The sequence below is a fragment of the Nelumbo lutea genome, chromosome 6, assembly GCF_056320005.1.
Source record: "Nelumbo lutea isolate HS-2025 chromosome 6, American lotus-T2T, whole genome shotgun sequence".
In the NCBI taxonomy this organism is placed as follows: domain Eukaryota; kingdom Viridiplantae; phylum Streptophyta; class Magnoliopsida; order Proteales; family Nelumbonaceae; genus Nelumbo; species Nelumbo lutea.
In genome coordinates, this window is record NC_142689.1 from 35,661,534 (window position 1) to 35,679,067 (window position 17,534).

At 39.7% G+C, this 17,534-nt stretch overlaps 1 protein-coding gene across 1 annotated transcript in view; it reads left to right on the forward strand.

The window, feature by feature from the left end:
- The window catches only part of LOC148848518 (protein SPIRRIG-like), a 43,979-nt gene that overhangs the window by 23,087 nt on the left and 3,358 nt on the right, over positions 1-17,534 (forward strand). Inside the window, exons 15-18 of the mRNA XM_088951533.1 lie at positions 22-3,066; positions 6,715-7,023; positions 7,163-7,469; positions 7,603-7,749. Of these exons, the coding sequence (XP_088807659.1) occupies positions 22-3,066; positions 6,715-7,023; positions 7,163-7,469; positions 7,603-7,749 (3,808 nt within the window). The remainder of the gene's footprint in view (positions 1-21; positions 3,067-6,714; positions 7,024-7,162; positions 7,470-7,602; positions 7,750-17,534) is intronic.

Here is a 17,534-nt window from a genome sequence, read left to right on the forward strand (position 1 = left end):
ACAGATATTTGTGCCTTGCAGAGCTGCTTGTGCGGTGAAGATGGCAAAGGACCTCTCAGTAGGAACCGAAGACAAAAACTTAATTGATGCTGATGATACCCACAGTTCTCAGAATACATTCTCCAGTTTGCCTCATGAACATGAAAAGTCTGCAAAAACATCCATAAGTGTTGGAAGTTTTCCTCCAGGGCAGGAAAGCTCAGGTTCTGAAGATACTCATGGGTCCCAAAGTTTTTTGGTCAGTGATAAGACAGAGGAAAAGGATATCTTACTGCATGAGGAATCAAACAAGCCACTTCAGGGAGAAGATGCTATGGCTGTTCATAATTTTGATGGTGAAAGTCTTGACAAGATATCTATGGTCACCTCCAGCACCAATGGAATTAATTTCCCCAGCATAAATGGGACACAAGATTCTCTCCATCCATTAACTATTCCTGATTCTCCTTCTTTATCTGAGAAGTCTAATCCCATTACTCCATTCACACCATCTCCATCCCCAATGGTTGCATTGACATCATGGCTTGGCAGCACAGGAAGTAATGAAGTAATAACTCCATTAGTTGCCACTCCATCCATAAAATCGTCTGTGTCCATGAGTGAATTTGATGCATTTCAAGATTTGAAGTCCAGTTCTCAGCCGCTATCTTCCATAAACACGTTTTTAGCTGTTAATCCAGAATTCCTTCTTGAAATGGATGATTCTGGTTATGGTGGTGGTCCATGTTCTGCTGGAGCTACCGCTGTTTTAGATTTCATGGGAGAAGTTCTTGCTGATATTGTGACAGAGCAAATGAAAGCAACACAGGTCATAGAAAGCATTTTAGAAACTGTTCCATTGCATGTGGATGCAGAATCTGTGTTGGTTTTTCAAGGTCTATGCCTAAGTAGACTGATGAATTTCCTTGAAAGGCGCCTCTTGCGTGATGATGAGGAAAATGAGAAAAAGCTAGATCGAAGTCGGTGGTCTATAAACTTGGATACATTATGTTGGATGATAGTGGATCGTGTGTACATGGGTGCATTTCGTCGTCCAGGTGGTATATTGGGAACCCTGGAATTCTTACTATCCATGTTACAGTTAGCTAACAAGGATGGACGAATTGAAGAAGCAGCGCCTACAGGAAAAGGTCTTCTATCCATCACAAGAGCAAGCAGGCAACTTGATACATATATCTGTGCACTTCTTAAAAATACAAATCGTATGATACTGTACTGTTTCCTGCCATCATTCTTAGTGACCATTGGGGAAGTTGATCTTCTTTCATGCTTAGGCTTGCAGCTAGAACCTAAGAAGAGTTTATCCTCAAGTCCTTCACAAGAGGAGTCAGGGATTGACATATGTACAGTCTTACAGTTATTAGTTGCTCATAAAAGAATTCTATTCTGTCCCAGCAATATTGATACTGATCTAAATTGTTGTCTTTGTATAAATTTAATCTCTCTTCTGCGTGAACAAAGGCAAAATGTACGCAACATGGCCATGGATGTTTTCAAATATATGCTGGTACATCGTCGGGCTGCATTAGAGGAATTGCTTGTATCTAAATCAAAGCAAGGACAGAATTTTGATGTCCTTCATGGTGGTTTTGACAAACTATTGACTGGGAGTTCGTCAGTGTTCTTTCAATGGCTTCAGAATTCTGACCATGTGATCAATAAAGTGTTGGAACAATGTGCTGCTATTATGTGGGTGCAGTATATTTCTGGATCAGGAAAGTTCCCTGGGGTGAGAATAAAAGGCATGGAGGGTCGTCGTAAGAGAGAGATGGCAAGAAGATCAAGGGATACATCAAAGTTAGACATAAGACACTGGGAACAGGTGAGTGAACGGCGTTATGCACTTGAATTGGTTCGTGATGCAATGTCAACTGAGCTGAGAGTTGTTCGCCAGGATAAATATGGTTGGGTTCTTCATGCTGAGAGTGAATGGCAAACTCATCTCCAACAACTAGTACATGAGAGAGGAGTATTCCCAATGCGGAAGTCTACCTCATCTGAAGAACCTGAATGGCAGCTTTGTCCCATTGAAGGGCCTTATCGAATGCGCAAAAAACTTGAGCGCTGCAAAATGAAAATTGACACAATTCAGAATGTTCTTGATGAAAACTTTGATTTGGGGGAAGCAGAGCTATCCAAAAGAAAAATTAAGAATGATCTGGATGAAACTGATTCTGGTTCATTTTTTAATCTCTCTTCTGATGGTGAGAAAGAAAAGTGCTTTGATGGTGGTGAGTACATTGAATCATTTTTCAAAGAAACAGACAATACCAAAGAAGGAGACATAACGTCTGCTGTCCTTGGGTTTCATGATGACCAGGCTAGCAGTATAAATGAATCAAGTCTTCACTCTGCCCTTGAGTTTGGTGTCAAGTCTAGTGCTGTTTCTATCCCAATAACAGAGAGCTTTCATGGAAAATCTGATCTTGGTTCTCCAAGGCAGTCCACATCCACTAAAATTGATTTGACAAAAGCTACAGATGATAAATTGGATACGGAATTGCATGACAATGGTGAATATCTAATTAGACCTTACCTTGAACCTCTTGAAAAGATACGTTTCAGATATAACTGTGAGCGTGTTGTAGGCCTTGACAAGCATGATGGTATATTTTTGATAGGGGAACTTTGTTTGTATGTTATTGAGAATTTCTACATTGATGACTCTGGTTGTATATGTGAAAAGGAATGCGAGGATGAACTTTCTGTGATTGATCAGGCTTTGGGTGTGAAGAAGGATGTTACTGGGAGTTCAGATTTCCAATTAAAGTCACCTTCTTCATGGAATCAAACTGTCAAGGCATGGGTTGGGGGAAGAGCATGGGCATACAATGGTGGTGCTTGGGGAAAGGAGAAAGTGTGTAGTAGTGGTAATCTGCCTCATCCTTGGCGTATGTGGAAGCTCAATAGTGTTCATGAGCTTTTGAAACGTGATTACCAGTTGCGTCCTGTTGCTATTGAGATATTCAGCATGGATGGATGTAATGATCTTCTAGTCTTCCATAAATGGGAGAGAGAGGAAGTGTTCAAAAATTTGATCTCCATGAATCTTCCAAGGAACAGAATGTATGTACATCAAGCTTTCAATTTTGTGGTTCAGTTATTTCTGTTATTCTGTTTCTTTCATGCCTTCGCAATCTTTGATTTTTGGCCCAGATTTTCAGTGTCTAGACTTCTAAATCTGTGAGACTATTTGGCTTCTTGTAACATATTTGCTGTAAATACTTCATATGCATTTGCTTGTAAGCCATGCTGGTGTTTTTCAGTTTACGTGCTTTTTGATGGCTTGATCTGTGGATATGCGATATATAAATCATGACATTCGATATAAATTGTTTAATTTTTTTGATAGGTAAGAATGGATTATTTTCTATTATATGTAAAAGGTGTGACAGCCTCCATACAGAAAAATACATGTATATGCTCGTAAGTCATAAACAAGATCTACAGCTATATGAGGTTAGCTACATGAATTCTATTCTGCCATTACACTCCAGCCAGTGTCATATCTATTATTAAATTATCTAATCATTTTTCAACACTTCAACCAATATCCTTTTTGGCCTACCTTTTGCTCCTCTAGACCCTTCAACTTGCAATAAATCATTTCTTACTAGTTCCACAGATGGTTTTCTGTGTACATAACCAAACCATCTTAGTCTACTTTCCTTCATTTTATCACCCATTGGGGCTATTTATTAAATTCTCATGAATATTCTGATGTTTTTTCCCACCTGCACACCTTAACATTTGCATTTTCTTCTACACTAATTTTTTGGGCATGTTCTTTTTTGAAAGGTAAAACTATAATAGTATTAATGAAGAGGGAGAGTTTCCCTCTGCATTTTTTTATAGGGAAATTTTGTCTGCCTAACACTCCACATAATAATGCTGGCCTTATCAATGTTTTGAAAATTGTAATTGTATCATAAATTGTAAAGGGGTTTGAATCGAATTGTATCGTAAATCGTAAGAATTTTTTTTTTTTTTTCTGACAGTTGTCAAAACCTATAAAAAATACCTAAACATCTCAAAAAATAGAAGAAAAATGATTTTTTTCACTAACATTCAGCTTATAGATATCATATACATAGTTTTCAAGGCGCCAAGGCAAGGCGAGGCGACAGGGGGCGCCTTGTCACCTAGTCACCTAGGTGGGCACCTCGGCGTCACGTAGGCGATGGATTTTTTATGTAAAAAACATAGATCATAGGGTAGTTCCCTAGGTACCATAACCATATTCCCTTAATAATTATTCGTAATTTTCATAAGAAAAGTATAAAGTTCATATTAAAGTATAGAAAATCAACATATACATGAGAAGAAAAAGAAGGAAAAGAAAAAGTAAAAAAATATAAGGGCTGAACCCTTTATTTTTGTTATAGGAAAAAAAGAAAAGAACAAGTATTGGTAGCAGTAGTAATAGAAGAAGAAGAATACATGGAAGAAGAAAATGTGTTGATTAGACAAAATTTTAAGTTCTTCCTTGTTGGTTCAGGTTTTGAAGTCTTTGAGGGTTCAATGCAGCATTTAGCAATGCTTGTGTTGATTAAACCCTAACAAATAAGAAAATAATAAAAAGAAATTAGTATATAAGCACACAAAATGATTATTTTGGTTTAATAATGTCTATTTTATAATTATAATCTCAAAAAATAAAGACCAAAAAAGTATTTTATAATGGAAAGTAAAAAACTGCTTGGCGATTAGGTGAGGCGAGCCTCAAAGGGTGCCTTGTCGCCTAGGCGCCACCTTGACAACTATGACCATATAAATAGGTAATATTAGTGACAATTACACTACTTTTGTACCATAGCAATAGTCATAATTCAATTGTTTTTTAATCAGCAATGGTCATAATTCAATTGATCCTACAGTATAATTAAGGACCATTTTGCTTGGTTATCCTTATCCCCCAAGACTTTTAAAGAAAAAAGAAACATAATGTTCTCTAGTTTCTATTGCTTCAATTGTTAAAATCAAACATGCCTCATAAAAAATATTAACATAAGAGACTACTAGGTTGCATGGAGCCTAAATCCAAGAGAAAAATAATTAAAATTTTAAACTACACATTTCAGTACAATAGGGAGAGACTACAGATAAACATTATATACAATTAAAGAAATTAAATTCTAAAGTCTAAACTAAGATATCATGATTCATGAACACATTTTTATTTTAAAGTCTAAAATCTAATTACACATTAGGTGCTCTTTTTTCCTGGAAAAGAACACGAAAACAAGGAAAAATAGAAGGGAAAAAATATTGGGGCGGAGCCCCTGTTTTGCATAAAAAAACATAGGAGGAAAATGATAGGGCATAGCGCCTGTTTTGTGTAAAAAACGATGGAAAAAATGAGGAGCGCCTGTTTTGCATCAAGAGAAAAAGAAGGGGAAAATAGTCGTGCAAAAGCCCCCTGTTTTTGTATACAAAAGCATAGGAAAATATGGGAAAGAGACCTTGATTTAAATTAAAGAAGGGGGGGGGGGGGAAATGGTAGGGCAGAACCCTGTTTTTGTGTCGAAAATGATGGAAAAAAATGGGGAAAACCTCCATTTTGCATCAAAACAGGAGAGTGAAAATAGCTGGGCGGAGCCCCTGTTTTTGTGTTAAAAACAATGGAGAAAAATGGTATTTTACATCAGAAAATAGGAGAAAGTTTTTCTGAGAAAAAAGTAAAGAAAGAGGGGAAAATGAAGGGCGGAGTCCCTGTTTTGGCATATAAAGAAAAGTGGAAAATAATAGGGCGGAGCCCTCTTTTATGTAAAAAAATAAAAAACAAAAGAAATAAATGGGGTAGAGCACCCATTCTTGCATTAAAAGAAGAGGGTTTCAGGTAATAGGGGCTTTAGGAAAGAGGGTTTCAGTTTAGAGGAAATGCTTAATTTGAACAGACTAGCAGCAATTGAAAGGATTTAGCTTTAGAGTTTTCATGCTACACAGCAACAGTCATGGAGGGGTTTTTCCTCCTACCCAACCTTTTCTTTCAGCATAAAGAGCTTTCATTCCATGGGCTATTGAATTTTCATTTAATATTTATATAAAATGACATAATTGCCCCTTTACATATAACTGAAAGGGGGCTATGACAGTATTTTCATTTTTGAAACCACTCTTTAAATAATTGTACAAATCGCATATAAATTGCGATTTGCGATTTAAATCTACAATTCATACATAAATCGTACGATGTTTGCAAAAAAAATGATTTATATGTATGATTCATCTCTTTTTATAGATGATTTGATATGAATGATACAATTTTAACATTGGGCCTTATAGCTGTTTTATAATACTTTTATGTTATCCTTATGGTATTCTCCTGTCACAATGCACCCTAGATGACCTCCATATGTCTTTCAAACTTCATTTCAATAGGCAATATCCTCCATGTCTCCCTTGTTATCATTTATTGAACCAAAATAATGAAGCATGTCATATTGAGATATCTCTTGGTCTCCAATCCTGATTATACTATGGTTCTCCTTGCACTGCACATATTTTCTTTTAGTTTTACTCATCTTAAACACAATATACATGAACAGCTCTTGCAATGTATATTGAACTTGCTGTAGGAGATGCAGTTTTATCTTGGTGATCTAATATTCTTCTGATTCTATCTCGTTCTGTCTTGGTTGCATGCTTTTCTTCTAATGCCTTTTTGATGTGGTACATAAGATTGTAATATGCTCATAATACCATGTGGAACAGGCTAGACACAACTATTTCAGGGTCATCAAAACAAGAAGGGAATGAGGGAAGTCGTCTTTTCAAGGTTATGGCGAAGTCCTTCTCAAAGAGGTGGCAGAATGGCGAAATTAGCAATTTCCAATACCTCATGTACCTCAACACTCTAGCAGGACGTGGATATAGTGATCTTACACAGTATCCAGTGTTCCCATGGGTTCTTGCAGATTATGCGAGTGAAACTTTGAACTTGGATGATCCCAAAACATTCCGTAAACTTGACAAGCCAATGGGATGCCAAACAGCCGAGGGGGAGGAAGAATTCAAGAAAAGGTTGGCTATAATATATATCCACCATGTTGAGTTGAGCATTTATTAGTTGTTTTACTGGCATTGTGTGAGATCTCCATTTCACATTAACTTATGATGAGACTATCTTAATATTCTTTTATCTTTTCCTTCTCTATCTTAGATATGAGAGCTGGGATGACCCGGATGTTCCAAAGTTTCACTATGGTTCACATTATTCCAGTGCTGGAATTGTGCTTTTCTATCTTTTGCGTCTTCCACCATTCAGTACAGAGAATCAGAAACTACAAGGAGGCCAGTTTGACCATGCAGACCGTCTTTTTAATAGTGTAAGGGATACATGGCTAAGTGCAGCAGGGAAGGGTAACACATCAGACGTGAAAGAGCTGATTCCAGAATTTTTTTACTTGCCAGAATTCCTGGAAAATCAGTTTAATCTTAATTTGGGGGAGAAACAGTCAGGAGAGAAGGTTAGTTCGGCCTGTTAATTCATGATTAAGTTTGACACCTTATTGACATCTCTGCAATGTGCAGTTAAAAAGGCACCATTGCTTACAAAATCCCAACAATTTTTCATTCTCTGAGATTCATATGTTTGCTCAGGTTGGTGATGTTGTATTGCCCCCATGGGCCAAAGGTAGTGCCAGAGAGTTCATCAGGAAGCACCGGCAAGCTTTGGAATCAGATTATGTTTCAGAAAATCTTCATCACTGGATAGACCTTATCTTTGGATATAAGCAGAGAGGGAAGGTGGTTATCTATCCTTTTTTTCTTCTTAAATCCTTTGTGATTATTATCTTATTAAAAACTAAGTTATATTCAATAGGGCTTCTTGATGCATATAAAAGGAAATATTGAAATGACGGTGAGGATATTTGTTTTCTAGTAGAAAATACTCTTTATAAGTAATCACTACTTCCACTCCCAAAAGAACATTCATTCCTTTAGGTTGCAGTACAAATAAATTTGCACTGATGTAAAACTATGGTAGTACAAATGATTTAGGTATTTATTTATAATTTCTTTATGCAATTTGGATACAAAGTATTTCTTCCATAGTTAATTTAAGTATTTGCATTTTATTATGTTCTTCTCCCCAGAAACCAGAAGAACAAACAAAAAACTCCCCACCTTTGACCCAGAAACCCAAAACCGGAAAAAAAAACCTGACCAGCTAGCTTACCTCGGTGGCGATCTTTTTCCAGCGGTGGAAATCGTAGCAGGGATCATGTTGTCTTGACGGTGAAGGGCATTTTATCTGAAGTTTTGATGGAGCGTAGAGTCTCTTACAGTAGATCAGGAAGGGGGAAGCGAAGATGGGAAGCCTCCAACTGGTACTGCAGACTAGAGATGGAAGGAAGGGCTAGGTGCAGTCTTTCTTACAGTGAAGTGGTGGCTGCGGGAATTTGGCCTGCTCGTGGGGGGTCAGAGGTGAAGTGGGTTAATGGTAAAAGGGTGGTTGCTACGGATCCTCAAGGGGTGAATGTGAGAAGAGAGTTTTTGAGGAACTGCTTGGTGGGCAGGTTCCGTTGGGGGGGAGGAGATTAGGGAGGTAGAGAGGTGGGCAAACAGTTTCTGGAGGGAGGTGGGGGGTGTGAGAGTGAAGAAAATGGCGGACAGACTTTTTCTCTTTATCTGTCTGACAAGAGCTGGTGTGGAATGGGTTCTAAGGCAAGGTCCTTGGAAGTTGGGGAGGAAACCCCTTTTGCTGGACTGGTGGGGGGTGAGTGCGGGATGTCATTACCTTGACCCTTTCGAAGTTGGAGAGGATCTGGAGTCATGCTGGATTAGGGTTTTCGGCCTTCCACTCTTGCTCTGGTGCCTAAGTGTCATTAGGGCTATAGGGGATGCTTGCGGGGGTTTCATAGAGACGGACGATTCCCTGTTGGAGATTGCGACCTGTGAGTGGGTAAGAATGAAGATCCGCAGGGGGAACCAAATCCCGAACAAGGTTGAAGTGGTGGCGGGGGAAGTGGTCTTCACTATTCAGATCTTGCAAGAAGTTCTGCCGTCTGTTTGAAGATGGAGAGGTGGAGAAGAGCCGTCCTGCGATGTCCAGAAGGAAGACAAGGAGTGTTCAAACTGCTCCAAAACCTTGGTCCTGGAAGATTGTGGCGAAAGTGAGCTCCCCTGTTTTTCTGAAGGAGTGCGATACAAGAAGACTGTGACGGGAGGTGCTTCTCCGGTGGCCGATGATATAGAAGATGACGCAGGTTTGGGGGTTCCTTTGAGCCGTCCGTCTTGGTGACTTTGAATGGTCCAGATGGGCTCACCCAGGGTCCAACTGTGAAGGAGATTCAAAATTTAAATCTGGGGGGCAGCGGGCAGGTTTTGGGAGCTGAAGCCATTAAAGACTTACTTAGAGAGTGTCTTGTTGAGCTCCAGCTGGCACCTAGGGAAGATCCTGTGCCAGTGAGTCATCAGAAGGTCTTCCAGCCTCCCCTAATTGAGTCTCAGGGGGCCCATGATACTTTGGATGAAGATTCTGGGCCTGGAGCACTTTACCCAGCCCAACCGGCTCATCAACCTTTCAACCTAGAAACTGGGCCTGGGCTCAATGATTTTAATGAGCCCAGTCCCCCCTCTGCTAGATGGGAGAATATGTCTTCAGAAGTTACTCTTCCGGTTGGATGTTGTCATCAGGGTGTGGGTACTAGGGAGCCTCGGGATTCTCAGGATCGAAGGGGGATTGCTTCACGTAGGGAGAAGGGTGGAGGGGGAATTTTGGACACCGGCCCAAGGGTTGTGAAGTCTTTGCCGTCCCAATCGATTGCTTTGGAAGACGAGGTTCAGTTAAAAGTCCAACCAGCTTGTGGTGTTGAGAGAGGAAGAGGAGCTGTTGGAGGTGGATCCGTTAGTGATGGTGGCTGCAGGTTCTCAAGTGTTAGGTGGTGGAGGTGGTCTTGAGAGTGCTGAGTCACAGGTGGAAGGTAGCTCTTTCAGTGTAACTGATAGGGGTGCTGCCTCAGAAGATCAGCAATTTGTTATTGGATCAACTGAATCTGGTAGGGGAGCAGCTTGAAAGTGCTTCTGATTCTTCATGGGTTTCTTCTAAGTTGATGGGATTGGGGGATCTCGCTAGAAGGTTTGGAAGAGGAAACAATCAAGTATTTGGAGGGGGTAGAGAAAAGAATGCGTCTGGCCAGGGGGAAAGCTGCAGTAAAGCAGGGGGGTAATAAATCTAAAAGAAGTAGAGAATTGCTACATTTGACGTGGAACCTCAAAGATAAAGCAGGCAGTAGTGAGGGGTGTTTGAGGGGGGGGGGGGAGAAAGGCTTAAGTGCCAAGTGTTCTGTTGTTTTTAGTTTGTTTATGGAGCTCAAGATATTATCTTGGAATTTTAAGGGGTTGGGGTCGGGGAGAAGGAGGCTTGTAGTATGTGATTCTCTGAAAAATTCAGGTTCAAAAGTGGTTTTGGTTCAAGAAATTAAATTGGAAACTCTGGAGGCTGTAGTGGTTAGAAGTATCTGGGGGGAGGGAAAGGTTAGGTGAGGTTAAAGCCGGTAGCTGGTAGTGCAGGGGGGTTACTGAGTATGTGGGACCCAACAGTTTGCAGCTTGATTTCTCATCAGATTGGAAACTTTTCAATTTCCCTTGTCTTGAAACTTGTAGATGGTAATGTGTGTCAAATTACTATTGTGTATGGCCCTAATGACTGAAGCTGGAGGGAGGAGTTTTGGGAGGAATTGGCGGTAGCTGGGGGAAGTCTTGCTGTTCCTTGGGTCATTGGTGGGGACTTTAATGTCACTCTTTCTGGGGATGAGAGAAGCTTGAGTGGGAGAAGATCGAGGGATATGGTGCAATTTGCTGATTTTATCAACAGATTTGAACTTCAAGATTTACCCCTTCATGGCAATAGGTTTACTTGGACCAACAATCAAGACCTTCCTACTCTAGTGGGACTTGATAGGTTTCTGGTTACTTCTAATTGGGAAGATATTTTCCCGGAGTTCAAGCAGATTGCCCTTCCAAGACCAGTGTTAGACCATATTCCTATTCAGCTGGCTTGTGGTGTTAGAGTGAGAGCAAAAGTTCCTTTCAAATTAGGGAATGCTTGGTTTGAGGATGATTCTCCTATTCCTTTGCTGAAGTCTATTTGGGAGGATCTGCAGGTGGGGGGGGTACCAGTTCATTCATCTTAGCAAAGAAATTGGAGGCCATTAAAGCACGACTAAAGATTTGGAAATTGGAGAAAAGTTTGAGTCTAGATACTGAGAAGAAGGCTCTCTTGAGTACCATAAAGGGGATTGACACGGTTGAAGAATTAGGCCCTATTGCTGAGGAGCTTAGATTAAAAAGATTCCAGGCTAAGTTGAAGTTTGACAAATTGGTAGTGATAGAAGAAATTAAATGGAGGCAAAGAGCCAAAGTAGCTTGGCTGAAAGAGGGGGGATAGGAATATACATTATTTCCACAAAATGGCAAATGCCAAAGCTAGAGCTTCTGTAATTACCAAGTTGGAGGAGAGGGCAGGGTGGGTATCACTGAGACTGATATGAAGCTTGTGGCAACTAGCTTTTACAAGAAGCTGTATAAGGAATCTTGGTCCTTCAGACCTTTTCCTAGATCCCTTTCTTTTAACCAGTTGAGTGATGAGCAGTCTTCATTCATTGAGAGACCTTTTTTTGAGGAGGAAATTAAAGAAGCTATCAAGTTGTTGGCTGATGTCTCTAGGGCCATATGGTCTTACAAATCTTTTCTACATTAAATGCTGGGATGTGGTGAGACAAGATATCGTGAATGTTTTCCAGGACTTTTTGGAGAGGGGTTCATTGCAGAGAAGTCTGAACACTACCTTTATTACCCTCATTCCAAAGATTGATGGTGTAGTGAATATTAAGGATTTCAGGCTGATTAGTGTTATCTTAAATAACCAAATTGCTTTTATTCTGAGTAGGCAGATGCTAGATTCAGTTCTTATTGCAAATGAACACATTCATTCCAGGAAAAAAAGAAGGTCCGGGTTTGATTTGTAAACTTGATATCGAGCAAGCCTATGATCATGTTAATTGGAGATGTGTAGACCTTGTGCTTCTTCAGATGAATTTTGGTCAGAAATGGAGGAATTGGATTAAGTCTGTATCTCTTCCCCAAAGGTCTCAATCTTGGTAAATGGACAGTCTGCAGGTTTCTTTGATAATTCCAGGGGTCTTAGGCAGGGAGACCCTCTATCTCCCCTCCTATTTATATGTGTTATGGAGATCCTCACTCTTTTCTGTAAGAAGGCTGCTGTGTTAAGGGAATGGGAAGGTTTTGCAATGGTGCCATGGGGAGAGAAAGTGAATATTCTTCAATTTGCAGATGATACATTATGTTTTGTGGAGGCGTCCCCCTCTCAGGCCGAGTTAATCCTTGGGATTTTCTCTTGGTTTGAAGTGATTATAGGTCTGAAAGTTAATTGGAATAGGAGCCAAATTATTCCAGTTGGACAGGTATCCAATTTAGCTGAGTGTGTTGGTATTCTGGCTTGTCAGATTGCATCCCTTCCAGTCAAATATTTGGGTCTCCTGCTTGGGGTGAGTGGTGGTTCCTCTGCTATCCGGGACCCAATTATTGAGAGATTGGAAAGGAAGTTGGCTTCTTGGAAGGCTAAATATCTATCTTATGGGGGGAGGGTGACTCTAATTAAGAGTACCCTCTCCAATTTGCCTACCTACTTTCTATCTTTGTTTTCCATTCCTAGGAAGGTTGCAAATCAGATTGAAAAGCTTCAAAGGAATTTTCTTTGGAGAGGTTGGGAGGAGGAGAAAAAAGTGCACTTGGTGAGTTGGGATCAAGTCTGTCTCCCCAAATTTGAAGGGGGGTTAGGTATAAGGAAGCCGAAACAATTTAACTCTGCCCTTCTATGTAAATGGATTTGGAGATTTTCTGTAGAATCTGATTCTTGGTGGAGGTCTCTTATTGCCAGAAAATATGGTGTGAGTTGGGGAAATTGGAGAACTAGGGATCCCCCTCCTAACTGGGGTATCTCTTTGTGGAAAGGGATAATGAAGCATTTTCCAGATCTGGCCAGGGGGATCTCAATCAGGACTGGTAATGGTAATAGGGTCAAATTCTGGAAGGACTCTTGGTGTACTGATGCTCCTCTTGCTGAGTCCTTCCCACTCCTTTTCCAGTGTGCTTCAGACCAAGAGGCTTCTTCAGTTGCTGAGTGCTATAGTACTTCTGGTGGTTCAGTTCTTTGGACCCCCTCTTTCCGAAGAAAGCTCTTTGATTGGGAGGTGGATGAGGCAGTGAATCTCCTGACGTGTCTCCAGTTTCAAGAGTTGGATTATAGCTCGGAGGATAAACTGCTTTGGAAGTGGAATTCTGATGGGATGTTTTCAGTTAAATCTTTGGCTGCTATGCTTTGTAGGAGGGGTGCTCCTGATTTCCCAGTTCAGCAAGTGTGGAATCCCATTAGTCCGACTAAAGCCAGTTTCCTGGTTTGGACTATGGCTCTTAACAAATACCTTTCCAAGGAGAACCTTGTGAGCAGGGGAATTCAGATTTCGGACTTATCTTGCAGCTTTTGTGGGTGCAGTGCTGAATCTACTGATCATTTGTGTATTCACTGCCCATTCTTTGCTCAGCTGTGGAACCACTTCCTCAGCTCCTTGAAAGTTTGTTGGGTGATGCCGAGGTCGGTAAAAGAGCTGTTATGCGGCTGGCATATTGTGGGCTTGAGCAAGAAAAAGAAGACTTTATGGAAGATGATTCCAAGTGCTGTAATTTGGTGTATCTGGACCGAGAGGAATAGAAGGGTGTTCAATAATAAGTTTCCAAGTCTGGAGGACTTAACTCAGAAGTTAGTGGGCAAGCTGATTTTTTGGTTGTCTGTGGCAGCAGATTTTAGAAACTGTAATGTGTCAGATGTACTTTTTTCTTTGTCTTGATGGCATATGTAATTGCTGAATAGATCAGTCTGCCTGTTCAGGGACTGATCTCAGCCTCTGGTGTGTATTTCTTTCTCAATAAATATTACTTTACCTTTTCCAAAAAAAAATTCTGATTTATCTTATTTTGTTTCTCAATATGTAATTGTTTCAAATTTATCTTATTTTGTTTGATTGCAGTATAAATAAAGTAAAATAAGATCTGAAACAGAATGAAGTAAAACTCAAAACAAAATTAAACCAGAATTTGAATTCTTTTCATGTGCACTCTCGTGCATTTTTACTAGTGGAAATAAGATTACACTGCAACCAAATGCAGTCTTAACCTTTCAGACTTAATTTGTCCAATCTAGTCAAGGCGGCTGGGTAGTGCCTAGCTCTTATGACCTCCCAAGTCAGGGCATGGCCTAGGTGATCCCTAGATGGTAGAAAAATTATATACTCAACAATACAAGTTAGCAAACTTCATAGCATTTGGCAAACATGTGTCAAATTAGATTTGGTGCATGTAAACAACTTAATGTCTATGCTATCAAAGATAAACCTGATATACTCAAGTTAATCCCTTTCTCACTATGCAGGGAACTAATGGTTATATTGCTTGCATTAGATTTATGTGCTAGGAATTTTAGGGTGTATTTTCAACTGATTTCCGTCCTTAATGTTTTCTGAGACGCTGGTTCTTGTCTGAGAGCAGCCACTTTGTGCAAATAAGATGCCAAAGGCTAGGTTGTTTCCAGTCCATCCCTCCCAAGACCCTAGATAGGTGGGACCAACATTGGGTGATGACCTTTTTATCCAATGTTATCAAGATTCCAATTGAGCCTATGCAGTAAGCAAAATTGGGTTTCTTGGATTCTTTTTAGGTGGCCGCTGAATTGCCTAGGAGGTCACCTGATGACTTGGGCGATTGGGGAATACTATAATTTGTATGTAATATCCTGAAATAAAATAATGTGTTGGGGCTGTTTTCGGGTCCCATTGGAATTGGAGATTCCACTACAACTGAACTGAAGGCAATGATATATGGGATACAAAGTAATCATCAGTTGGCTAAAACAACACGACAGCACACCCTGGCTATTCAGAAATGACATCAAGAAGATTAAAAACCTATCCAAGGACATGCGGCTGTCAACTCGGTGGACTCCTAGAGCAGCAAATGGATTTGCAGACCATCTAGCCAAACAAGGATCACTGTTTCTGGGTTCAACTGTAAGAGTGAAAACTCAACTTAATAGTGGATACAGTACATTGTAGTGGGGTAGCCGAGGCTACTCATAAACTGTAACCCCTGTAATTTCTATTTTCATCAACGAAATTTCTTTTTATTGATAAAAAAATAACTATTTATATAACTTGTATAAAGAAAAATGAAATAGATTAATTATACATGCTTACTATTAGACCTGTTCACAGGTTAGGCTGGGCTTTGCCTCTATATCAACAAAGCATGTTCAGGCCCAAGCCCAGCCCAACCATCGGGCCTAGATCTTCAGCCCAAGCCCAGCCCTCATGTAAAAGCCTGAAGCCTGGCCTGAAAATGAGGTAAGAAGATATTTCATTTTTTTACTCCCACAACAAAACTAATTTATATTAAATGAACCTTAAAATTCCAACTAGTGAAGATCTTTTTTTTTTTCTTTAAAGATAAAATAAAAATTTTATCTTCTGTTTTTTATAAATACTGAAGATCTCACTATGGCATGAGAAAAGAGAAGAGGAACAAAGAAAATATATATGTATATATATATTATATATATATATATTTATATATATATTATATTTTTGTATTATATAAAATATTATCAGGCCGGGCTCGGGCTTAGGCCAGGCTTTTTTGATAAAACCTGATCTTGAGTCTGTGGGCCTGAAATCACATCCAAGCTCGTCAAAGAATGGGCTAGGTTGGCCCTTTGGGCTACCCGGCCCATGAATAGGTATACTTACACGTATCATTGATAAGCATTTGACTGTCTAGAACTGCTAGGTTTCTTAAGCCCTACCAAAAAGGAGGCATTCTTTTTTGGAATCCAGAAGTAGCCCCAACTAGGACTATCAACAGTCTGAAAGTCTGACACCTGATTTGCGATCCAAATCAATTATTTTGGATTTGTACATAAATGGTGTATATATATATATATGTGTGTGTGTGTGTGTGTGTGTGTGTGTGTGTGTGATTAATGAATTAATTACTATGTATTTATATAAATTTATCACGTATGTATAAAACAAAAAATGGTTTAGGTCGTCTTTGGCTGGTTATAGTAGACTTGAGATTGATTCCCACCTTCACCTGGTGGTGGGTGCCGAATCCAATCAAAGATAAATAGTCTTGCTCTGGGTTAATAATTTGCAGATAGTGATGAGCAAGGTCGTTCTCCACAGGGATTGGGTGGATTTATTTCCAAGTAGATTGATTAAGGGGGGTTGTAAAGCTAAGGAAAATAAGAAAATAACAGAAAACAAAGATTAAATCGATGGGAGATGGCTTCCGGTTGAAGGGACAAGTTCAACTTTGATTCGTAGCATTGATCCTTGGTGCAAAGATAGATTCATATGTTTATGAATAAATTGGTTATAGCTATTAACAAGCTCTAAGAACCAGCCTCTACTCTTATTATTCGACAACCAAAATAAGCTCTTTGATTGCTTCCCTTATTAATAGGAAGTCCTAAACAAGCTCTTTGTATTTAACCTATTAATTGCATTAAGAAGGGAGAGACCCAATTTTGGTCAGCGATCTCACAAGCTCAGACCGTTTAAACCAGATCATACATTTTCCTAATATAGATCGAAAACTTTTTTGCAATCAATTTATGTTAGTTGTCACTATGATCGAACCTACCAATCATATACGAAACTGGAGGTTCAATTGGCCATAGATTATTTTCATTGAATGAGCAAGGGGCCCTTCTTGCTTAATCAACAAAAATAATCCTCACAGTTAATTTGCAGAAAACACATGAATACCCATAAACAATGAACTAAAGTAGAAATCAATTAGATCTCACAATGCTTACAGAATCAAGGCTTCCCTAACCCTTCAACCAGAAATAAAAACATACACTTCATGATAAAATTGCAGCTTCCAGATGAGAAAGGGGGGCGAACTCTTGCTTCTTCCTCCTTGGTTGTTGATTTCTCTCTTTGAAGACTAAAGCTCTCTTGGAGGAATTGATGCCTTGGGTGCTGGTCCGCCCCCCCCTTTATATAGATTTGGAGAGAGGGCTGCTCTCCAACTCCCTTAAGGAGATTATCCTCAAACTGGAAAGTCCTAGTCTAACTTGAACTTATCCTACCTAACTCTTATCTCTTATCTTTCTAGGATTACAAATTGAGAATTTAAATTTGATAAAACTCTTTTATTGAGATTACATTCAATCTTCTATTCTAATGGGACTCTTGGGTCTTGAATTCGAATTGGGCTTCTTTAACAATTCGGGCTTGCTTCGAGACTTTTCTGTGAAATGGGCTTCAGCTTGTGAAATGGGCCTTGCTGCGAAATTGCTCCGACTTTGGGCCCGAATTTGTCTTTGATGCGGATCGATTCTGCCAAAACCCAAAACATAAAAGTTGTGGGCCTTTTCCTTATCTTTCTAGTGCTTCTTGAAATGTCCAAATCGGAGTCCGGAATTGAGAGTTATGCCCATATCACTG